The following is a 25,674-nucleotide window of genomic DNA, read 5'->3' on the forward strand; positions in this document are numbered from 1 at the left end:
AAGGCAGATTTGGTTGTTAGAGAAAGTTGGGAAGGGGCTCAAGAGGGCTCCAAACTCAGAAAAGAAAAGTATCTATTGTTGAAGGAAGCCGAGGCAGGGGCTCAAACTGCGAGAGTTGAAAGAGCTCATTACAATGGACCCTCTGGATACGAACTTAATTCGTTCCGGGAGTCCATACGAACCCCGAAAAGTCCACAACATGAGGCGCTGCTTCTGCACACGTGTAACGCGTTCCGTTACTTCCGGATCGCCGCTGAGCGCAACCCGAAAACGCTCAACCTGAAGCAACTTCAGCCTGAGGTATGACTGTACTGTGAAAGCAATTCTGCTGTTGTTAATGGAAGCCAGAAAGTAAAGCAGATTTGAGAAGATGCCAGGCATCAACAAATACCACAACAGTTTTAAAAATGAAGCCTACTACCAACAACTAGAACAATTTTTTACATTACTTTTTTTGAGTTAAAGAGTCCCAACTGGAAGAAATACCTGGTTTCACAATTAAAATATAAGGTTTACAAATAGTTGGAGCTTACCCCTGTGTGCTTGCTAAAACAATACTGCTGTTTTATCATCTGAAGGAGTAAATTTTTTATTTATTTTTAAGCAGCTTGGGCCTACCATCTACAGGATCTTCTGCATTGTTGCCTGTGGGTTCTTTGATGTTTTCTTCTTCAGGATTCTTTGCCTCATTAGGGGAACCTTCAGCCTCTGAGGTAGAAAGAATTGTTAGTTTTACATTTCACACATTTCCAACATTCTCCTTTTTATAATCTGTTAGCATATTTTGACCTTCTTTTCACAAGAAGCTAGGAACACAGAAAGGGGCTTTATACTGAGTCAGACAATTTGGAAACGATGCCTTATGAGGAACGGCTAAGGGAGCTGGGCATGTTTAGCCTGGAGAAGAGGAGGTTAAGGGGTGATATGATAGCCATGTTCAAATATATAAAAGGATGTCACATAGAGGAGGGAGAAAGGTTGTTTTCTGCTGCTCCAGAGAAGCGGACACGGAGCAATGGATCCAAACTACAAGAAAGAAGATTCCACCTAAACATTAGGAAGAACTTCCTGACAGTAAGAGCTGTTCGACAGTGGAATTTGCTGCCAAGGAGTGTGGTGGAGTCTCCTACTTTGGAGGTCTTTAAGCAGAGGCTTGACAACCATAGGTCAGGAGTGCTCTGATGGTGTTTCCTGCTTGGCAGGGGGTTGGACTTGATGGCCCTTGTGGTCTCTTCCAACTCTATGATTCTATGATTCTAACCTGCAGCCTTCTTCATGCAAAAGAGATGTCCCACCAGTGAACTATGGCCCTCACCCTCCCTTAAGAAAAGCATGGAGGATTGCCATTTGGGCTGTACCATTGATGCTCATCAGAATGCCTTTCCTGGATACGAGAATGGAAGACACTGAATAATACTGACCTGCTAGACCTGGAAGGGTTCAACAATAGATACGGTTGGCATTCTTATCTAGCTTATGAGAAGGCCAAGGTACATAAAGGCTTCCTAAACCATGTAATCAAGAGATCATTACACAAAGTGTGGTCTAAATATGAGACTTTATTAGAACCTAAAACGCCGTGGTGGTTGTCCCCGGCAGAAGCATTTTCGGTTAAAAAGAAGAAAGTGAATCATATCTGCGAAACCTAGAAAGATCTGCTGGAAGAAAAAGACTTTAAAAATTTGAAAAAACCAGGCACCATTTGATAGATTAGATGCAATATTTTCAATTGAATGAGACCTTCCAAAAAGACAAATAAACCGGTTTCTCCACAGAACCTTCAAGACTCAATAAAGATGAGATTCAAAAGAAATACAAACCACTCTCTAAAATGTATAGGTTACTCCTTGACTGGGAGGTCAAGGAGGAAGAAGTCAAATCCGTAATGGTGCAATGGGCCAGGGACCATAGTTACAACATCCTCATGGAATGTTGGGAGAGACTCTGGAGGGAAGACATCAAATTTATGGCATGCTACGATCTAAAAGAAAACTGTATGAAAATGCCTTACAGGTGGCATTTAACACCTGTTAAATTGGCTAAAATGTTTAAATCTAGGACAAACATTTGCTGGAAATGCAGAGATGCTGTAGGTACTTGGATCCACATGTGGTGGAACTGTTAAAAGATCGGACAGTTTTGGGAAATGATTTACAACGAACTTAAGAAAATGTTTAAATGTTCTTTCCCTAAAAAACCTGAAGCCTTCCTGCTAGGAATTATGGGTAACGAAATTCCAAAAAAGTTCAGGAGAGTCTTTATGTATGCTAGAGTTGCTGCCAGAATTTTAATCACAAAAGGTTGGAAGGGAGAGGCTATCCCATTCCAATCAGACTGGCAAGAGAATACGCTGAACTAGCAAGGCTATCAGCAAGGTAACGAGACATTACAGATGAAAATTTACCAGAGAGTGGGACATATACAGAGTTTATGTAGAAGAACATTGTCAAAATATTAATCCGTTGGCAGGTTTCAATTGAGTTTCTGTGTTTAAATAGGATAACTTTATAAAATGTAAAGTAAGTTAAACAACATGGAGAAAATAAAGTTAAGTGCGTATTCAAGGAATCCAATTAAGGAACATAATGGGAAGATCAGAGGTCATGTTAAATTTAATTACAAATTGATGTACAAAGCAAGTATCAATTAAGGAATGAATGATTATTTTTAATTTGTCTTTAGCATTTATTGATCATTACTGTTATACAGTTTTAAAACCAATAAAGCATTTTTTTAAAAAAATGAAAGCTGTTTGTACCTGCTCTTTGAAAAAGAGAGAGGCTAATCAGAAGGAAGTGCTTCAGAATGAAAAGGGAGGAAATGTCAGTCTGCTTTGATAATAATAATAATTTAATAATAATTTATTATTTGTACCCTGCCCATCTGGCTAGGTTTCCCCAGCCACTCTGGGCGGCTTCCACAGAGACCAAAAATACACAAAAATGTCACACATTAAAAACTTCCTGGAACAGGGCTGCCTTAAGATGTCTTCTGAATGTCAGGTAGTTGTTTATCGCTTTGACATCTGATGGGAGGGCGTTCCACAGGGCAGGCGCCACTACCGAGAAGGCCCTCTGCCTGGTTCCCTGTAGCTTTGCTTCTCGCAATGAGGGAACCGCCAGAAGGCCCTCACCGCTGGACCCCAGCGTCCGGGCAGAACGATGGGGGTGGAGACACTCCTTCAGGTATACTGATGGAGAGGGTGTTATGCTTGGGATGCAGGAAACATGAATACAAATCCCAGATTGACTACACTATAATTGAAAGGCTTTAAGCCATCATCTGCTCTCTCTGCCCCAACCCACGCTAACACGCAACCGCGGCCAATGGGCAGGATCCAGAAACTCTTTGGGGAGGAGGAAGTGCACACACAAAGGCTTGGGTGCACATACTAGTGCTTCAGTTCTGACTTCTAAAAGTTGCCCTGATGCTGTCTTGCAAAACAGCCCAACCTGAATTCCAAAACTGGTGCTGCTAGGAAAAGATAGCAGCCAATGGCACAAAACAAACTTGCAGCCAACCATCTTTAATTGTGTATCTTAATTGTGGATGTTTATATTCTAATGTTTGTGTAACTAGTTTTTATCTTTTTAACTGAAAGCCCATTTTTACATTCAGTGGTATATAAAAAAGTATTTTTTGCCCTATAGGGCGCACCAGCGCATAGGGCGCACCTAGTTTTTTTGGGGGGGTGGGAAATAAGCTTTCCCCCGACTCCAGCCCCCAGAACAGGCTGCTATCCGCAAGCCTTGGGAGCCCAGCGGGAAGTCATGCTGGGCTCCCAAGGCTTGCGGAGAGCTGCCCAAAGCCCGGGGTGTGCTCCGCTGTGCTCCCCTGGTTTCGGGCTGCAGGCTGCTGTCCGCAAGCCTTGGGAGCCCGGCGGGAACTCCTGCCGGGCTCCCAAGGCTTGCGGATAGCTTCCTGAAGCCTGGAGAGTGAGAGGGGTTGGTGCGCACCGACCCCTCTCGCTCTCCAGGCTTCCGCGAAAGCCTGCATTCGCCCCATAGAACGCACACACATTTCCCCTTCATTTTTGGAGGGGGAAAAGTGCGTCCTATAGGGCAAAAAATACGGTAAATTATTATTATTATTATTTTAAAAAAGGCTTTGGGAATAGCATTGCTGGTAATTAAGCAAGGACACGCAAGAGACCAAGGTTGCCAGCTTTTCAGCTTCAAATTCCCTGAGTAAAATTCTCTCTCTCTTCTCTAGTTTACACACACCTGCTTGTCATTTGATAACTGCAAATCAAATAATGACTTGAATGTGTGAATGAGGAATCAGACGTAGAAGCACCTTGAGGGGAGTGATTTTTCAGACAAAAAACAATTCATGGTAAAGGGACAGTATTGAAGTATGCCTGGACAGATTTGGGTTGTTGTTGTTGTTGTTGTGAGATTTTTTAAAAACTGTGGAGGAAAAGAAATTAGGGCTGGGCTAGAAGTATCCAGAAAATAGCTTTTCTTAGCCAGTTTTGGAAAACTTCCCTTACCCAATCTCTTCCCAAAGTATTGGAGAATTGCAGTCATCCCATGGGATGAATATGGTAAAATGGTCCCTCCAATTTTGCCACTTGTTGATTCTGGACGAAACTATGGATCCAGCTTTGATCTTGTCGAATATTATTACAGTGTCATTGAAGGTAGAGGCCTTTCTCTCTTAGCCCACTGCTTCCTTCATCAACGTATAAGGACAGAAGCACTGCATTCATCACTGAGTCAAAATTTGAAAGGAGAGAATTGTCTGAAGGGAAAGTGTTGAAGAATTTCACCTCCCCTTCCGATAAAATTTGATGACTCTTCTTCTGCCTTCAGTTTCACCACCGACAAATGGGAAGGCTATTTTAGCTCAGTCCTAAACACACACGCACATACTTGCAGTTTAAGATTTACCTCCAGAAGTTTCTTCGGTGATTTCTGAGGTGATTCCTTGGCCGCTGGGTGATGGTCCTAGTCCTAAAAGAAACCGGATTCAAGAACAGACCTGTGAGCTTTTGCAATGAGGATAGCAGTGGCACAGAAACAGCCATCAGTGCTACCGTGTGCGCTATTTCCCTCTTGTCTCTGTGAAGCAAGCAGGGCTGGTGAAATATACTAATAGTCAAGAGTGGATTTCATGCTCTTTATTCAGCTCATAGTTGTGAGGAGGAAGTTCCCCCAGAATGTCTGCCTTATATACATTATTTACACAACGGGCCCCACGTGATTGGCTAATTCCGGGATTCTCCTGTAGGCCAATCAGGTTGCGGATTCACTTCCACCTGGAGCTGGATTGGGTGGCTCCTGTGGACCGATCAGACTGCTGCATTCTGGATCCTATTGTTCTAGGACCACTCAGACTGCTGCATTCTGGATCCTATTGTTCTAGGACCACTCAGACTGCTGCATTCTGGATCCTATTGTTCCAGGACCAATCAGACTGCTGCATTCTGAATCCTATTGTTCTAGGACCAATCAGACTGCTGCATTCTGGATCCTATTGTTCTGGGACCACTCAGACTGCTGCATTCTGGAGCCTATTGTTCCAGGACCAATCAGACTGCTGCATTCTGAATCCTATTCAACTCAGTACATAACAGCTGGAGCTCATCCCCTCTGAAGGAGAGAATTTTCTGAGGGAAAAGCATTGAAGAATTTCAGGCCCCGCCCCCTTTCCTAGAAAATTTGATGTCTCTTCGCCTGCCCTCCAGCCTCACCACTGAAAAAGGGCATAGTTTGGGGAGGCTGTTTTAGCTCAGTCCTAAACACACACACACTTTAAGATTTACCTTCAGCAGGAGTTTCGCCACCGATTCCTTGGCTACTGGGTGAAAGTCCAAGTCCTAAAAGAAACCGGATTAAAGAACAGACCTGAGAGCCTTTTCGATGAGAAAAGCAGTGGCACAGCCTCTGCAGTGCTATTTTTCCCTTATCTCTGGATAAGCAGGGCTGGAACTCATCCCCTCTGAAGTTTTCCCAGACCCATTACATTTTTCCTAGAGTCTATCTCAGGGGTCAGCAAAACTTTTCAGCCGGGGGCCGGTCCCCTGTGCCTCAGACCTTGTGGGGGGCCGGACTATATTTTGGGGAGGGGGAAATGAACGAATTCCTGTGCCCCACAAATAACCCAGAGATGCACTTTAAATAAAAACACACATTCTACTCATGTAAAAACACCAGGCAGGCCCCACAAATAACCCAGAGATGCACTTTAAATAAAAGGACACATTCTACTCATGTAAAAACACGCTGATTCCAGGATTTAGAAGGTGATTGGGCTGGATCCGGCCCCCGGGCCTTAGTTTGCCTACCCATGGTCTTATCTGTTAGCAAAACTATAATGGCTGTTAAGGGTATTATTTATTTTAGTCACCTATTCACCTAGCCCTATAGGTGATGAGTAGCGCAACACAGGCAGTGACAATTGCTCTGCCTTAACGATCAATAATGAGATACCATTTTTTTTTTGCAGTAGTACAAAAACCTGCTATATTCTTTAGCTGCCTGTATGATGAAAGGACACATTCACAAGGAAACAGCCTGTTTATTTGCCCAACTCAACCTGGAACTAACAAGCACAACCTGGAATTAACCTGCCTCTTCCATTTCATGTCTTTTTTCTACACATGCCAGGCTAATGTGATTACTAAGACCCAGCATGAATTTCTCAAAAACCTGTCAAAAACAAGTCAAAATCTGCATCTTGCTGTCTCGTCTGGTTTTTTGTTACATAGGGAGCGACTGGGTCACGGGGCCGTGGGTCACGGAATAGGTCCTTAATTTGCGTTTACAAATTTTTTTATCAAAACTCAATGGCAGATTTCGGAAGGCAAGCAAAAGATTGAACGATTCTGAAGATAACCAAATGTAAATTCCCCCCCTCTCCCCAAAACCTCATGATATCTAAACTTGGGCCATCATCTGGAGAGCTGGACAATGATTCTGCAAATAAAAGGCAAGGTAAATCTATGTTTTCTAGTCACTTCAGCAGGCAGCAGTCAAATGGCATTCTGCTCACTGTGCATTTCTGACAGCTACGGTGCAAGTTTCACCACAAGCATTCCAGTTTTATCAAATGCATTGCCACTCTGCAGAAATTATGGTGCTCAAGAAGTTGCCCATTCTTAAATAAAGCAAATGTTTACTGCTTTTACGTATTTCTCCCTCCCCGCTCTGTGCTAATGGATATAAAAATACTCTCTGAGCTCCTCTGGAAAAGTAGTTAGTCTGCACACTTTAAAAAAAATGTTGCATTTTCTGCATATTGACTTGCAAGTTTGCGATAGTCTACAGAAACCTCAAAATTTGTCAGTTATTGCAGGGGTGGGAAGCAGTTGCTAACTGCCCCATTATTCATGTATTTAGCATAAAACTGTTTTTCTTCCCCCTGTGGAATGCCCTCCCATCAGATGTCAAAGGAATAAACAACTATCTGATGTTTAGAAGACATCTGAAGGCAGCCCTGTTTAAGGAAGTTTTTTAATGTCTGATGTTTGATTGTGTTTTTAATCTCCTGTTGGAAGCCGCCCAGAGTGGCTGGGGAGACCCAGCCAGATGGGCGGGGCATAAGTAATAAATTTATTATTATTATTATTATTATTATTATTATTATTATTATTATTATTATTATTATTATTATTTCTATCATCTTCTGAAGTGCATACTGTAAAAACCAATAAAGTTTATTTAAAATAAAGAAAGTTCAATAATATGACATCACCATCTCCTTAAAACCAGAGTTCATAGCTGGTATCTTATATATTTTTATCCTGCATAATAAGTGAAGGGGATGGGAATGCTTTTCTCATTTATTTTTTTTACTAATTGTATTTTTATACTGCTCCTCCTTTAAACTGAGCTCAGGGCAGTGTATAACAACAGTTCAAAACAAAAATATGCAGCTATCACATAAAAACCTATATAAATGACTGAAAAGCAGAGTCTCCAATAATTAGAAGCATTCTCAAAACCATCGCTGCTTTAAACATAAAAATATCTTTACCTGTCCAAAACCTGTGTAAACAAATGTGCCCTCAATTTCCCCCCAATAAAATAATATATTTAAAATATTTTGTTGAGTTACCTTCCTCCTCAGCTTGGATGCTTTCCTCTTCCTCTGCTGAATGTGGCACAGGGCTGACTGTAAGAAACAATATCCACGTAATGACATTAACTGTATCAACGAAATGCACTTCGCCAAGCTAAAGGAAAATGTTAATAACAATTGGGTTGTTGTGGCTGGTTTTTGAGGTCAAAAGCTTTAGTTGAAGAAGCAGCCTACAGCAAAAAATAAAATAAAAGTAAGGTGATATATAAAATCCCAAGAGAGGCTTCAGTTGAGAACTTACAGGAATTTAATCAGGTGCTATAAGTTATTCGTCATCGTTTGAACTTTAAGGCTGCAATCCTATGCCTTCTTTCCTGGGAGTAAGCCTTAGTCAACTCAGTAGGATTCACTTCTACGTAAACATAAATCAGACCTATATAACATGCAGCCCTTTCAGTGCACCTAGCATTTTGGATCCTGTGCTATAGTCCTTCGAAAAACCCACAAAGTGCTCCAGAATGCCAATCAAAGGGATCCAAGGGGCTGCATATGCAAGGATCTTGTGCTAGGTCTGGGTTTTCGTTTTGGTCTTCAAGCAGCTAGCCTCCAGCTCATTTCACAAACTATTTTTGAAACCTGCCTGAGTTTCAAAAGGAGTTTGTCACGTGGGTGGATTGGCTCATCTTTGAGGGAAAAGTCAATCAAATCTCCTTGGGCTCCTCAGCCTAGTTTCTTTGGCTCCTGGCCCAGACAACTCTCTTAATTTCTTAAGATGAAACAGTCTCATATCGTTTTTTGACATTATAACTTGCAGAATTAGAAATGCAACTCAGATTGTATGATCATCGCTCAGATAACTGGGGATTCCAAAGGTCTAGTAATAGGCATGTTCAGTTTAAAAATCTCACCACTGAGAACATCTGATTTTAAATCTGGTCTTCATATTCACTGTGTTTTATCTATTAATAGAAAGCACTCACATCCTACTGATTTTTACCTTTTCTCTCTGGATACAATTCTGTTACTTCACCTAATGCAACTTGCTTTTCCTGCATAGGGAAACAAGAAATTTATTACACAATTATTACCCAAATAAAGTGCATTTTTAGTTGGCATTTATTTGCCAAATAAATTATTATTTATTTAGTTGGCATTTATTTACTACCAGTTTGAGCCACAAAGATAATCATTCTTGCCCCCCCAAAAAATTAGAGTGGTGTTTTAAGGTAGCATCTTCCATCTCAATAGTCTGAAAGTCGAATACTGGGCGGTGGGGGGGAGCGTACACAGACACAATACAATAACTGATGAAACAATAATACTATGACCTCAGGGTGATCTTAGTTACTTCCCCAAAGGTTTGATCCTAAATACACTTAACAATTTCTGCTGAAAGTGATGGGTCAGGGTTTATTTATGGGTTATGTTTGTGCCTTTTGTATTCGTGCAAATCTTCTACGCATGACGGACAACTCAGATTTCACTCATGGTCAAATCCATGATCTTATCTTAACACTTATTTTGGAGCTTGGAGAATCAAGGAAAATTCTAGGGGAAGAGCTGTGAGTTACTGCTTCTCCTTTGTCCCATTATACAGATATAGGAGTTTTTGTTTGTTTCCTGTCTGCAAAACAATCACAAACTGGCCAAATAAATGGGCACAATCTAGGAAGTACTAGGCAGGCTTTCGGTGCTAATGAAATTTGCCTTAACTGCACTCTTTAAAATTAAACTAGTAAAAATGTATTGTTTGCACTAGCAAGTGCTGCCCTCTAAGGATCAATTTAGATGCTGAATCCAATGGCAATCGGACCACCCGCCACATGTAGAGTAAATCTAACATGAAGGGAGTCTCTTGTTTGGAATGTGTCCATAACTAGAAGGAAGAATTATGAAAACAATAGTACAGGACATGAAAGCAGCATGAGGTTACCCGAATCAGATCATAGGTTAGATTCTGAAGACACTCTTGGTTTTTCTCACTAATTTGTAGATCTGTAGAGACCTTCCAGCTGCCATTCTGGAAAGTTACAGGCATGGAGTAGACAATTCCCTCAGGAATCCCAAACTGACCTAAGGAACAGAAACAATCCCTCCAAAGTGTATTTTATTCACAGATAACAACACACCCATTCATTTGCCATTAAAACTGTGAATTACATGGACCATATCCCAATATTCTGCCACACCGATTTCAGTGGAAGAGATTTAAGCGGGCATGAAATTCTGCTACTGAAATCAATGGGGCTTTGCTTAAACTTTGGCTGTATCGTACGCAAAGATTTTAATTCAGAGAGAAAAACACAAGCCTTCCACATGGTCTCTGGTGGAAATGAAGCAGTGTGACAGAGAAACGTTTGATGATTATTTGACTGAAGAGCAACATTTACCTTCACTGAGTACTCCCAGGGAGACAAGTTCTCCTGGAGGGGAGTCCAGGTACCAGTATCTCAGCACAGTAAAAATGGCATGTGCTGGCGCTATGCCTACGCAATGAATTTCCCAGGAACTCAACGAACTCATTGCAGTCAGAAACTCTGCTCGTATCCATTCGCTGTAAAATGAGAAAGCAGAGCTTTCCTTAAATACAAATAAAGAAAACTACAGGAAGAGACCATGTTCCAAACCATTTTTAAGCAAGAAGCTCCTCATCAAGAGGCTGAAGTCTCAGACCCCCCCCCAAAGCCTCATACATTGTCATAGTCTCTTCAGCAAGGTTTGGAATGGTATGGGAATGGTATGAATTTTGTGCCCTTTCACCTCCAGGCATTCCGAGCAAGGAGATTCCTCCTTTGCCTATAATCTGATGCTGAACTGGGAAATGAGACAGCCACCTCCTCTCTCCTCTGTTCCCCTTCGAGTTTTATCATCTGTTCCCCTGCTTGCAGGAAGCAGCGGGGCTGCCGGGGGAGAAGATGGTGGACCACAGGAGGAGGGGCAAAAGTTTGGAGAAGGTGTGGCTGCTTCATCGTCCAACTCATTGGCAGGTTTGAAAGTGACAGGGGAGCCTGCAGGTTGCAACAGGGCAGCCGTGTGACGGAAACTCTGATGAAGAGCACTCAAAAACAAAACAGGAGCTCTCAAATATAGATGTACTTCAGGGCAAAATCTAGAAACCAGCAATTAACGAATTTAATAAATAATAGTAACAATACAGTGGTGCCCCGCAAGACGAATGCCTCGCAAGACGGAAAACTCGCTAGACAAAAGAGTTTTCCGTTTTGGAGGTGCTTCGCAAAACGAATTTCCTATGGGCTTGCTCTGCAAGACGACAATGTCTTGCGAGTTCCTGCTGGTTTTTTCCCCTCCCCCCCCTTTTTCTAAGCCGCTAAGCCGCTTATCAGCTGATCCGATAAACTGATAAGCCGCTAAAAGCCGCTAATAGCGCTAATCCGTCAATGGGCTTGCTTCGCAAGACGAAAAAACCGCTAGACGAAGAGAATCACAGAACGGATTCTTTTCGTCTTGCGAGGCACCACTGTACTACGGTATTTTGGGTGGGAAAATGTGTTTCAGATCCTTACATGGTATGACTCTAACAGAGCACTGGAGCTATTGCTGCTTATGATCCTTGCCACAACTAGACCATTTATTTCTTAATTAAATACTTTTGAAGCAGGTGAGGACAGGTAACCCCACCTAGGCCGGAAGGCCCCTCACCCTAAAGCAGGCTCAAAGCTTCTCAAAGCTTTTCAAAATCATTTTCTCAGCAGCTAAGCATCTGCTCATTTGCTCTGCTGTTGCAAGGCAAAATGTTATTCTTTTATCAGCACAAGAAGGCTTCAAAGAGCTAATGAGTAGGCTCTGTTCAAAGCAGGCCTGAGAACTGACTTTTATCTCATTCTAGTTGCAACTTCTTGGACATGCTGAACTGCTCTCATTCCCCCTTTCCTGGGAAGGGCGCCAAGAGTCCAATAGCCCCAAGACAGGAGCTTTCTGTACATGCTCAGGAACCTCAACATGGGGCAGGACTCCTGAGGGAGGAGAAAGGGGAGGGAACTGGAAGGGGAATATATGCTCTGTGCAAATGACTGTGAACTCGTGCTTGTTTTGTGAATCTATCACACTTGCTCCTTCTACCAGTTCATGGATGGTAGAAATATAGCTTTTTCTCCAAAACTATTCCTTGAGTGTCTGTTGACTCCCATCTCCCTTTCCCGGGGCGCAATATTTTTCCCACCCGAGGGCAAAACCTCATAAGGCTACACTTTGACCTTAATAACTTTAAAGCACCAAATCAGGTTTTAAGTACAGTGGTACCCCGCAAGACGAACGCCTCGGAAGACGAAAAACTCGCTAGACGAAGGAGTTTTTTGTTTTCTTAGCCGCTTCGCAAGACGCATTTCCCTATGGGCTTGCTTCGCAAAACGAAGCTTGCCCCGCAAGCTCCGGGGATAGCGGGGAAGCGCAGCACGTCTTCCCCGCTGTCCCCGGACCTCTTTTGAAGCAAGGAGCGGTGGGGAGAAGATCGCTTCTCCCCGTTGCCAGCCCCGCAATCTCCGGGGACAGAGGGGAAGGCACGCGCGCCTTCCCCTCTCTCCCCGGACCCCTTTTGAACCAAGGGGCGGCAACGGGGAGAAGCGATTCTCCCCGCTGCCCTTTCCCTTGCTTTAAAACAGGTCCGGGGACAGAGGGGAAGGCGTGTGGCGCTTCCCCTCTGTCCCCGGACGGTCTCCATAGGAACGCATTGATTGATTTTCAATGCATTCCTATGGGAAACCGTGCTTCGCAAGGCGAAAAACTCGCAAGAAGAAAAAACTTGCGGAACGAATTAATTTCGTCTTGCGAGGCACCACTGTAATAATGATGCCTGCTCCTTATGTAACATTCCACAGAGGTTCAAAAGTGCAGTAGAGAAGCTTTGATTTGGAGCAGAGCTCTCTCTGTTGGTGGAAGTAAAGATCAGGAGAGACGCTTAATTTAGAATATTCTTTTTCACACTTCCTTTGCTTTTCACTTGGAAGCTGCATTTGGTAAACGGAAGCACTGGCATTCTTGTGCCTTTTCTGGGCTCAATTTGGGGGTTTTGTCCTGAGAACTGAGTCCTGAAAAGTACAATGCTTCTGCTTTTTAGCACATGAATACTTTTTCCATTTTTCAAGCCTTTGAGTTGGATGCTCTCAGTTTTTTGTTTAAGATTTTTCAAACACCATCACAATGCCCCAAAGCACTGAAGAGTAGACTTTGGGGTTGTAAAATGCAAGAGACTATGAAAGAGGCAAAGGTCTTGGGCCGATGCGTAAGGTGCAAACACCACTTCAGACACTTCGGAGGGATGGCATAAAAGCCAGTTTTTTAAAAAATCAAAAGTATCACAAAAAAATACCGATCAAATAGGACATCCATCAGATCACGGGAAAAGCTTGGTGGGCCCCAGATGGCGCTGTCATATCTATAGAGCTGTGTTTTACTCAGATCGATGAAGCTGTTCCCACTGATATTACCCCAGACTACGAGATTTTTTATTCCTGTTGAAGACAACAATCGAAAGATGCATAAGCATAACAGGTAAGAATGGAAGGAAAAACCCCACTGGAACAGAACAAAGGTTCTGCAGGATGCATGTAGTTGAGCATCCTGATTTCCACAGCGGTCAGTCAGATGTCTCTGGGAAGCCCACATGAAGCAGGCCATGAAGGCAAAAGCCATTCCCTGGTGTTGCTCCCTCAAGCAGATTAGCTCTAATCCAGAGGCTCAACATAGCCATTGCTTTTGGGAGCCACTGATCATGGTAACCGTTCACATAGCAAAGTTAACTCACATAGCAAAGGTGTACTTTCAAAAGACATGTCTTCTGCTGTGTCCCACGAGGCAAGAAACTGCCTAAGGTCCTTAACTAAGGCCTGGTGGGGTTCACCATAGTAGAACGGCAGACCTTTTAGAAAGTCTGTAAATTATGGGCAAGATTCAATTAGATTTGTTCCAGGACATCCACTAGCTCTAGGCCGGGTCAGGAGAACCTCAGAACGGCGCACAACAGGCAGTCTGTATTTGATATCCCGCTTTATCACTACCCGAAGGAGTCTCAAAGTGGCTAACAATCTCCTTTCCCTTCCTCCCCCACAACAAACACTCTGTGAGGTGAGTGGGGCTGAGAGACTTCAGAGAAGTGTGACTGGCCCAAGGTCACCCAGCAGCTGCAGGTGGAGGAGCGGGGAATCGAACCCAGTTCACCAGATTACGAGTCCAACACTCTTAACCACTACACCACACTGGGTGGGGACTGTTCCATCTGGCAAGCTGAAAAGCTTGTGTTGATGGGATGATTGGCCCAGCGCTACGTCGAATTCCTCCTTGTGTTTTCCCCCTCTCCCACTGCACCCTAGCTTTGATTATCTTGAGTCAAACTGAGAAATCTTCTAGCATGGACCAATGTTATGATCTCCCAGCCTATTGGTTAGCCCGCATGCATGCAAAGGGTTTGCAGAGATACGTTCTCAGAGGCAGTGTCACACACCAGTACTGCAGAACTGCCTTTTCAGCAAACTTTTTCAGCAGGTGCTGGTCTACTGTCCCTCAAACCTTGTGGGGGGCCAGACTATATTTTGAATAATAATAATAATAATAATTTATTATTTATACCCCGCCCATCTGGCTGGGCTTCCCCAGCCACTCTGGGCGGCTTCCAAAAGAATATTAAAATACATCAAACATTAAAAGCTTCCCTAAACAGGGCTGCCTTCAGATGTCTTCTAAAAGCCTGGTAGTTGTTGTTCTCTTTGACATCTGGTGGGAGGGTGTTCCACAGGGAAGGTGCCACTACCGAGGAGGCCCTCTGCCTGGTTCCCTGTAACTTGGCTTCTCGCAGTGAGGGAACCGCCAGAAGGCCCTCGGAGCTGGACCTCAGTGTCCGGGTAGAACGAAAAAAGAAAGAAAGAATGAATTCCTATGCCCCACAAATAATCCAGAGATGCATTTTAAATAAAAGGACACATTCTACTCTTGTAAAAACACACTGATTCCTGGATGGACCACGGGCCAGATTTATAAGGTGATTGGGCCTGATCTGGCCCTCGGGCCTTAGTTTGCCTACCCATGGTTCTAGAATATTTTAAACCTTGGTTATTTTTGTGGGTTTTAGTATGGATGTGTGCTTCTATGTTATTTTTATTTTTTCATTTGCTTAACATGATTTGCCCTGAGGCAAGACAATATAACAATCCAAAATACATAAATAAACATTAGTTAATCTGCAATCATTTGTTACACACCTGCTGGATGCATTCCCATTTTTCTTGCTAGCATGGCCTTGGCTTCATTTTCCAAGAGCAGGGATACAGTGACAATATTCTGAGGGTTGATGGACGGAGCGTGTGTAATAAGCATCAATGCCTTAAGGTTGACAAAGGTTTTCCCCATCACAACAACCCTGACATTACTTCTGGCATTCTTCTCTATCAGAGGACCGTATATTTCACATTGATTGGTAACTTGCTGGATGCATTCTTCAAGAGACGGGATTGCCTCTTGAAGGACGTCATCAAGCAAAATGATGACTTCAGCTTCGAGAAAAGTCTGGTCGTCCAGTTCAGTGTACAAAGTGATACCACGAAGGACAGGGGATGCCAAGTCCTCAGTCTCCATAACGATAGCTTCAAGAAGTTCTTCGCAGCCCTTTCTGTCAAGCAAGTGGAGGCTGATCTCAGTTTCCATTCCAAATATTTCCCCATTGATTAACAAAGGGATCAGTTGATAGCAGATACTAGCTGATGCTCTGTTAAGATAAGAAAAGTAGTTAGCAATGAACAAACAAACACTGCAGAAGAGAGCTATTCCCCCCAAAAAAATCTTTTTATTCTACAGGTTTTCATGGTCCTCAGTAATCAACTCTTAGGGCTTGTATTAGAAATGAACAAGGATACCTTGCCATGAAATCTAGTGACATAATCTTCTAACAGCAGGCATTGAAGCTGAATTATTTTTAAGTTATGTGGTTAAAGACTACATTAATTTAACTGCATAACTGTTTGATTTTTCTAAACTATAACCTACTTATTTTATTTACTTTTTTATTAAAACAACAACAACTTAACACTGAAGACTTAACAATCACATAAGCTGATAGACTACTGAGATTGATCCCCCCAACAACAGTCATTCCATAGCAATTCTGCAGTGAGAATGCAGGAAAAGCTGCTTAAAAACATTAACGGACTAGGTCAGGGGAGGGAGGAGTTGTGGTTGCTGAACAGTCAGATCTAAAGGCCTGCTGGACTTGTGCAAGCCAAGTGTGGGGCAGGTAGGACTGTGGCTCTGCCATTTTCTCTCCTCTCTCCTTTCTGTCGCTTGCTGTTTGCTTCTTTATGTAAATATTTAACAATCGCGCATTCATAGAAAATACAGCAAGGCAGTGTGCAACATAAAAAACTTTCCTTTCACGGTGGGAAAATCAGTATTCCAGATCCTGGGCTGGTGCACTTTTCTCAACCTCAGTTCGGGGAGCGGGGGGGGGGGGGACATAAGGTCTTTGGATTCAGTGGAGCCCAAGCCTCCTCTGGTCTGCCACTGGCACACACCCCTTTTGCTGTTACTGCATTAGCTGAGATTTCCGCTCCCACAGCAGGAAAGCTCATGAAGGGAGGCCTTCTTTGTCTCCCAAGGATCTCCCACTCTGCGGGTGGAAGGGGGGATCGGCTGTACCCTATGGCTGTACCCTATAGGACTGCTTTCCAGTAAGTCAAAACTAAAACCAGAAAGAAAGTAGAGATTAAGGAAGTTGAGGGGGTGGGCATAAGGAGTCAGAATGGATAAAAGTGGAAGCATCAGACAGTTCACTGTCAAGGAAGCTCTGAGGAACGGCTTGGTGGCTAAAGGTAAAGGGACCCCTGACCATTAGGTCCAGTCATGGCCGACTCTGGGGTTGCGATGCTCATCTCGCTTTTCTGGCCGAGGGAGCCGGCGTACAGCTTCCGGGTGATGTGGCCAGCATGACTAAGCCGCTTCTGGTGAACCAGAGCAGCGCACGGAAACACTGTTCACCTTCCTGCCGGAGCGGTACCTATTTGTCAACTTGCACTTGACGTGCTTTCGAACTGCTAGGTTGGCAGGAGCAAATTGAAAGCCAGGAGGAATAGTTCTGTCTTACAGGCCCTGCGGAAGGAAGTTAAATCCTGCAGGGTCCTGGTCTCATGGGACAGAGCATTCCACCAGGTCAGAGCAGTCACTGAGCAAGGCCCTGGTGGAGGATAATCTAACTTCCTTAGGGCCCGGGACCTCTACACTATGATTATTCATGGACCTTAAGGTCTTCTGTGGGGCAGACCGGGAGAGGCAGTCCCATAAGTACGAGGGCCCTAAGCCACAAAGGGCTTTAAAGGTCAAAACCAGCACTTTAAACCTGACCCGATACTCCATTGGGAGCCAGTGCAACTGGTAAAGCACTGGGTGAATATGCTCCCATGGCAGGGACCCCGTGAGGAGTCTCGCTGCAGCATTCTGCACCCACTGGAGTTTCTGGGACAGCTTCAAGGGCAGCCCCACGTAGAGCGAAATACAGTAGTCAAGCCTGGAGGTGACCGTCGCATGGATCACCGTGGCCAGGTCGGGGTGGGAAAGGTAAGGGATCTTTGATGAAATGTTGAGATCTTTGATGAAATGCAAGGCACTGCAGTTGGAAAATTAAAAATGGGAATTATGGTCTGCGCTGTAAGTGCTCATATATACAAATGTGAATCTTTGTATTACAAGCATAGACTGTGTTCAGTCATGTACAGGTTCCGGATTCTGCTAATTTTCCAGGTCCCCTGACAGCTGCATTGTTTAAAAAGAAAAGGATCAGACTTAAGTTTTTGAGATTCCCTATGCAGTTTATTTTCATCTTTCCCACCTGTTTATCCAAATGTGTAATGGATTGATAAGGCCTTTAAGTTCTTCCTCCTCTTGGTCAATCACTATGTGGGTCTGCAGGTTCTCCTTGGCTATTAAGAGCATCTGTTCAGTCATCATGTCGGATGTGATGTTATAGTATTGCTGAAGATTAAAAAGAGTCATCAGCAGGCATCCAAATATGGCTCAGACATTATCACCATTTAATCAAAAATCTGAAGAACAAAAACTTTTTAAAAAAAATGTGTGTGTTTGCGGGAGGGGAGAGGAACGAAGGGACAGAATAGGGAAATCCTTCATTAAGTTCCATCTGTGATGGATGCTCCAAGTATCTTGGTAGAAGAGAAATAATAATTTACTATCATCATCAAATCATTGGTGCTGGAAAGATCCTCAAAAGGAATCTAGTCCAAACCCCTCCTGAAGCAAGTAACCCACTACAGTACTACAGCAACCATCCAGTCTCTACTATCAGTTTGTCCCATCAGGAAGTTCTTTCTAATGTTTAGTCTAAATACTTTTCAGGTTATTTGGTTTGGTTCCTACCCTCTGGAGCAACAAAAACAAAAAACAAATGTGATTTATCATTAGTGTGACAGTCCTTCAAATATTTATAATAATTATTAATTATTATTTTTACCCCGCCCATCTGGCTGGGTTTCCCCAGCCACTCTGGGCTGCTTCCAACAAAATATTAAAATACAATAGTCCGTCAAACATTAAAAGCTTCCCTAAACAGGGCTGCCTTCAGATGTCTTCTAAAAGTCTGGTAGTTGTTTATTTCCTTGACATCTGATGGGAGGGCATTCCACAGGGCGGATGCCACTACCGAGAAGGCCCTCTGCCTGGTTCCCTGTAACTTGGCTTCTCACAGCAAGGGGACTGCCTCGGCACTGGACCTCATTTTTGAAAATGGCTACTATTTTGCTTCTCAGTAATCTTTTTTTCAGGCTAAGCACAGCCAATTCCTACAACCTTTCCTCGCAGGACTTGATCTTGATATTTATTGCAATATAAGCTCCTCACAATTGCTGCCCTCTAGACATGCTTCAGTTTGTTGATATCCTTCCTAAATTAAACTGTGTGGGTTCTGATCAAAGCAGAATACAGTAGTACCATTATCATTACCATGGCCAGTCCATTGCAGTAGCAGTATTGCCATAGGCAATCCCTACATTTAGGAATACTTTCCTGATAATCAAATTAAGCCCGAACTCATTCCTCGTTGCCCTTTCCCTGTGTCCTCAGTAATCAAAACTTCTCTCTAATTATGGTAGGTTTTCCAAGCTCCTTATGACATGGATAGGGAACTTGTGTCCGTCCCTGGATGTTGTTGGACTACAACTCCCACCATTCCTAACCACAAACTATGCTGCTTAGGGCTGAAGGAGGTTGGAAGTCCATTAAAAGATCTTATGGTCTTTGAGTGTGATTCTAGTGTGGTTACAAAGTAATATAAATTCACATTTACTATCTCTCTCACAAGCATTCTTCTGATTGTAGTATTTTGTTGGGAGATGGGATATTATTTAGCCAACTGAATACTCACTAAGCGTAGAGACAAGAAGAGAAGAAGAAGAAGCAGACCTGGGCGTGTTCAAGGAATTCATTGAATCCTCCCAGAAGAAGTCCCTTTCCTCCACGGTCCAACAATTCCCTCCAAATAATTGGAGAGCGCTTATGTTTCCATCCATTCTGTTCACAGATCTCCTGCAGCCACTTCTAGAAGCAAAATCCCCCAAAGCAAGCACGAAATGTGTTGTTAATGTGTTAAATCTAGAAAAAGCTTTGAAGGCAATACTGAAACAGTAATTTCCCAAGATGATACGTCCAAACACTTTCCCTTCATATTTTATAACAGGCTCATACATTTTGCACCTGTGCATCTAATGCTAATTTGAATGTATACATTAATAAGGCATTTATGGATTAGTTGCAAGCAAGTGCACTGAACTGGAAGCTGCAGTGAGGGAAAAAATGCAGACCGATGTCTGCTTGAATGTATGAAAGGACCAGTGTGGACCAGTACTGCTTCAGGAAATTTTAAGAAAGCTTTAGCCAACACACTTTTTAGCAAAGCAGCATGCTAGTCAAATATACAGATGCATCCACTAGGGGGCAGGATTTCAAACGCTTCAACCAAGAGCCTCCTTCAGCACCCAGGCTATAAATTTTCAACAGAAAGAAGACAAAAGAAATAGAAATATAGCCCAAAAAGGGTCAACAGAGGCACTGTGCCCATATTCTCTATAAGTCGGTGCTTGTCCAGTTATACACTTCCATCTAGGGAGCATAAGTGTGCTAGAGAAATACCAAGCCATTACAGCTTTGCCCACATCACATCACATATTTATGTAAAATATTTGTACCCCACCTTCCCTGATAAAAAGGTCAAGATGGCTAACACCACCAACCATAAATTAACATCTTTTACAAAAACATAATCACTATGTTTCACTATCCCTAATGACAGGACCAGCCCTGCGAGGCGTCATTACTGCACTAGTGAACCACATGGATTTATTTTACCTCCCAGTTGTCTGGATGCTGAGTAATCTTGTGTATCCTGAAGTGAGGCAGATTTTTCTGCAAATAATCAGCAAGGAGTTCTGCCTTAGCATAATAGGGGCAATCTGCCTTCCCTGGAAAGTAAGAAAGCAAGTAAGTAAGTATTCATAAGCTCATGAAGTCAAATGAGTGAACGCTTATTGCAAAGGGGGAGGATAACCGGGGCAGAGCAAGACTGCATTACTTCCCCAAGCACGACTTCCATGCACCCCACTCTGGAAGTTTCTACTGAGTCAACTCCTGGAATTTCCTGCCATAAGATGTAGCGACGGCTAGAGTGGTTTAGATGAAAAGGAATTTGGGCAAATTAGCTGAGGGCTGATTAGGTGATCAGGGCCTGCTAGCCACAATTACAGATAGGTAGCCGTGTTGGTCTGCCATAGTCAAAATAAAAAAATTCCTTCCAGTAGCACCTTAAAGACCAACTAAGTTAGTTCTTGGTATGAGCTGTCGTGTGCATGCACACTTCTTCAGATACACTGAAACAGAAGTTGCCAGATCCTTCTATATAGTGAGAAGGTGGGGAGGGGTATTACTCAGAAGGGTGGTGGGAATGGGAGATTGGCAGATAGCTGAGTTTGAACAAAGACATTGGATTCTTATCTCATTACAGTGGTGCCTCGCAAGACGAAATTAATTTGTTCCGCAAGTCTCTTCGTCTTGCGAGTTTTTCGTCTTGCGATGCACGGTTTCCCATAGGAATGCATTGAAAATCAATTAATGCGTTCCTAGGGAAACCGCCTTCAGACCCTCTTCTGAAGGCTGGGGGGGGGGGACAAGGGCTTTTCTTCCCACCCCCAGCATTTTAAAAAACCCCGGGACAGCGGAGGACTTCTCCCCTGTCCGGGCGATCTTAAAATGCTGGCGGGCGGCATTTTAAAATCGCCCCGGGACAGCGGAGGACTTCTCTGCTGTCCGGGGCGATTTAAAAGCCCCTGGGAAGGCAGGCAGGGGGGACAAAGACTTTTGCCCCCCGCCAGCCTTCAGAAGAGGTTCCGAAGCCCGGCGGCGGCGGGAGGAGGTGTTCCCGCCCCACCGCCCGGCTTCGGAGCATCGTTCCGAAGCCTGGCGGCGGCGGGAGGAGGCGTTCCCGCCCCACCGCCCGGCTTCGGAGGAGGTCCGAGGACAGTGGGGAAGACACGCTGCGCTTACCCGCTGTCCCAGATATTTCCCTATGGGCTGTCGTCTTGCGAAGCAAGCCCATAGGGAAATTCGTCTTGCGAAGCGCCTCCAAAACGGAAAACCCTTTCGTCTAGTGGGTTTTCCGTCTTGCGAGGCGTTCGTCTTGCGAGGTACCACTGTATACATGACTAAGCCATTTTTCACCTTCTCACCCCTTGCCTTTTCCTGTAAGACCTATTGCAGTCGTTAAGAGTCGTCAACAGGCTCATCTCAGCTATCTGCCAATCTCCCATTCCCACCACCCTTCTGAGTAATACCCCTCCCCACCTTCTCACTAAATAGAAGGATCTGGCAACTTCTGTTTCAGTGTATCTGAAGAAGTGTGCATGCACACGAAAGCTCATACCAAGAACTAACTTAGTTGGTCTTTAAGGTGCTACTGGAAGGAATTTTTTTATTTATGCTAGCCACAATGTTCTCCCTCCACTGTTGGAGGCAACCAGTATGCCTCTGAGCACCGGCTGCTGGGAATCGCAAGCAGGAAGGAAGGAAGGAAGGGATCTTGGGTCCTGCTTGCAGGCTTTCCCAGAGGCATCTGGTGGGCAGGATACTGGCCTAGACAGAAATAGAGCCAGGTCTTTGTGGCTTCATGTCCCCTTCACGGATCGAACGGGGCTCCTGCTCCATTCTAATGAATGAACAAATAAACATTGGCAGGTGCTCATAAGCGTCCAGTGAAACTGAGGTGTACAAAACGAAAATTAGTCACAGTGTCATTAACGGCAGAAAGGCGATCACTGTACTATAGTTTTAATTCTGTTAAGATTCAATGGTTTCTTATTTGTTGTTGTTTCCCTGCCCTTGCCACGTTTTTAGCTGTTCTTATTTTTATCTGTAAGTTGGCTTGAGGTCCTGCCAGAGAAAGAAGGTGGGGTGTGTGTGTGTGTGTGTGTGTGTGTATATATATATATATACAGTGGTGCCCCGCAAGACGAATGCCTCGCAAGACGGAAAACTCGCTAGACGAAAGAGTTTTCCGTTTTGGAGGTGCTTCGCAAAACGAATTTCCTATGGGCTTCCTTCGCAAGACGACAATGTCTTGCGAGTTCCTGCTGGTTTTTTTCCTCCCCCCCCCTTTTTCTAAGCCGCTAAGTCGCTTATCAGCTGATCCGATCAGCAGATAAGCCGCTAAAAGCGCTAATCTGCTAATCCGTCAATGGGCTTGCTTCGCAAGACGAAAAAACCACTAGACGAAGAGAATCACAGAACGGATTCTTTTCGTCTTGCGAGGCACCACTGTATATATGTGTGTATATATATGTATGTGTGTGTGTGTGTGTGTGTGTATATATATATATATATATATATATATATATAATCTCCATCCGCCTCAGCATAATAGGGGCAATCTGCCTTCCCTGGAAAGTAAGCAGGCAGCAAGTATTCATAAGCTTGTGAAGTCAAAGGAGTGAATACAGTATATACCGGTATATTCACAAGCTTATGAATACTTGCTGCCTCCTTACTTTCCAGGAAAGGCAGATTGCCCCTATTATTTTACACACACACACACACCATAATAATAATAACAAATCTTTCTAAGAAAAACACAATCGTCTATTAACCGGGTTGCTCTGCTTCCTAACAGAGGGGTGTGCCGTGGACGCACAGGGGCGGGAAGCAGCCTCCTCTTTCTTTATTCCTGCCTCGACTCGCCCGGCAAACTCCTTCCTCATCCCAGAGCGACCGCCGGGAGTGCAGCGCTCTGTGCATGCTCAGGGGGCGCGAGCCAGCCCAGCCCTGCGAAACCCCAGCAGGACGGTGTGCGTGTGTGTGTGTGTGCGTGTGTGTGTGTGTGTGTGACTCCATGGCGGAGCCGCCTCACCTGCGAGCACGAATTTGGCCATCTCAGCCCCCCCCCCCAAAAAAAACAACCCCCAACAACAGGTATGTGTTTTCGCGCCTCGGGAGCTAGGCCGGAGGAGAGCGGGGCGGTTGCCAGGCAACCAGGCACACGCGGCCTGGCCGACCCCGGAAGACGCCATTTTATCCGCTCCGGGCACTCGTACGTTCGCCGGCTCGGGTCACGTGCCAGTCTGGCGCGATGGCGGCGCCCATGTGAGGAGACCTCGGCAGGTGAGTCGGAGAGAGCGGCGCCAGACCCGCGTCCCCGAGAGAGGCGGGGATCCGGAGGGGCGGCCTGAGGAGGGCAGCGGAGGCCTCGTCGTTGTGGTGGGGTTTTTTTTTGCCCCTCGACCTCTGCCCGTCCCAGGGGAGGGGGGCTTCCAGGTCTCGGTTGGGGATTCGGGCCAAGGAGTCCTCCTTATAGAATCATAGAATCATAGAGTTGGAAGAGACCACAAGGGCCATCGAGTCCAACCCCCTGCCAAGCAGGAAACACCATCAGAGCACTCCTGACATATGGTTGTCAAGCCTCTGCTTAAAGACCTCCAAGGTTAAGTACTTAATTCGTTCCAGAGGTCCGTTCTTAACCTGAAACTGTTCTTAACCTGAAGCACCACTTTAGCTAACGGGGCCTCCCGCTGCTACCGCGCCGCCGGAGCACGATTTCTGTTCTCATACCGAAGCAAAGTTCTTAACCTGAAGCACTATTTCTAGGTTAGCGGAGTCTGTAACCTGAAGCATTTGTAACCTGAAGCATATGTAACCCGAGGTACCACTGTAGTAGGAAGTGAGGGGCAGATGGGGCTCATCCACCTGGGTAAGTAGCCCATCTAAGGGCAAGGCAAACTGATTCTGAACCTCCGCTGCTTGCGGGGCACCTTCTGGAGAAGAACAGGCTTGGGAGTAAATAATATAGGGATCTGGGGACCATCCAGCGAAATCGAGGTTGTTTATTATATGGATTGATTGAATTTGTTGCTGTTGTTTAGTCTTTCAGTCATGTCCGACTCTTTGTGACCCCATGGACCAGAGCACGCCAGGCACTCCTGTCTTCCACTGCCTCCCGCAGTTTGGTCAAACGCATGCTGGCAGCTCTGAGAATACTGTCCAACCACCTCGTTCTCTGTCCTCCCCTTCTTGTGCCCTCCATCTTTCCCAACATCATTGTCTTTTCCAGGGACTCTTCTCATGAGGTGGCCAAAGTATTGGAGCCTCAGCTTCACGATCTGTCCTTCCAATGAGCACTCAGGGATGAATTCCTTATGAATCGATAGGTTTGATCATCTTGCAGTCCATGGGACTCTCAAGAGTCTCCTCCAGCACCATAATTCAAAAGCATCAATTCTTCGGCGATCAGCCTTTTTTATGGTCCAGCTCTCACTTCCATACATCACTACTGGGAAAACCATAGCTTTAACTATACAGTGGTACCCCGGGTTACATATGTTTCAGGTTACATACGCTTCAGGTTACAGACTCTGCTAATCCAGAAATAGTAATCAGGTTAAGAACTTTGCTTCAGGATGAGAACAGAAATCACGCAGTGGCGGCAGCAGGAGGCCCCGTTAGCTAAAGTGGTGCTTCAGGTTAAGAACAGTTTCAGGTTAAGAACAGACCTCCGGAACGAATTAAGTACTTAACCCGAGGTACCACTGTACGGACCTTTGTTGGCAAGGTGATGTCTCTGCTTTTTAAGATGCTGTCTAGGTTTGTCATCGCTTTTCTCCCAAGAAGCAGGCATCTTTTAATTTCGTGGCTGCTTTCACCATCTGCTGTGATCATGGAGCCCAAGAAAGTAAAACCTCTCACTGCCTCCATTTCTTCCCCTTCTATTTGCCAGGAGGTGATGGGACCAGTGGCCATGATCTTAGTTTTTTTGATGTTGAGCTTCATATATCCCTAAACCCGGAGGTCTCAGGGAAATTCACAGAACAAAATCAAAATATAAAACCACAAAATATATAATCAAAATAAAATCAACAACCCAATAACACCCCCAAAAAAGAACCACATTTTAAAAGGGCATAGGTTGTCAATCAAATTAACCAAAGACCTGGTTAAAAAGGAGCACCTAATGGTTTATAATGAAGTGTATTACTTCACTAACTTCAAAATGTGGTTATCCAGTCATGCGGTATTTGTTTTGGAAGTTTCAGGACAGTAAAAAGCAAGTCTCCCTTGCAGTGCTGCATACGTTATACGAATTTGCTCCCAGAAGGTGTCATCACC

The 25,674-nt window shown here is 44.5% G+C and overlaps 1 protein-coding gene across 4 annotated transcripts; it reads right to left on the reverse strand.

Moving 5' to 3' along the window:
* Nucleotides 1-589: 589 nt before the first annotated feature.
* MDH1B (malate dehydrogenase 1B) lies at nucleotides 590-23,462 on the reverse strand (the record flags this gene model as incomplete). Of its 4 annotated transcripts, none has more annotated exons than XM_081173426.1 (13): nucleotides 23,426-23,462; nucleotides 20,380-20,492; nucleotides 19,438-19,572; nucleotides 17,852-17,994; nucleotides 15,237-15,739; nucleotides 13,352-13,493; nucleotides 10,416-10,579; nucleotides 9,959-10,098; nucleotides 9,023-9,074; nucleotides 8,062-8,118; nucleotides 5,768-5,821; nucleotides 4,893-4,955; nucleotides 590-708 (listed from the first exon to the last, which is right to left on the reverse strand). In XM_081173426.1, exons 1-13 carry the CDS (start codon nucleotides 23,445-23,447, stop codon nucleotides 590-592), a joined length of 1,707 nt encoding a protein of 568 aa, XP_081029552.1. In that variant the 5' UTR covers nucleotides 23,448-23,462. The 4 variants fall into 4 exon arrangements, with proteins under 4 accessions (XP_081029552.1, XP_081029549.1, XP_081029551.1 ...); XM_081173423.1 differs by lacking the exon at nucleotides 23,426-23,462 and adding an exon at nucleotides 23,210-23,291; XM_081173424.1 differs by lacking the exons at nucleotides 590-708; nucleotides 23,426-23,462 and adding exons at nucleotides 1,540-1,658; nucleotides 23,210-23,390.
* Nucleotides 23,463-25,674: the final 2,212 nt, after the last annotated feature.

This window comes from Podarcis bocagei, assembly GCF_964188305.1.
Source record: "Podarcis bocagei genome assembly, chromosome: 1".
NCBI lineage: Eukaryota > Metazoa > Chordata > Lepidosauria > Squamata > Lacertidae > Podarcis > Podarcis bocagei.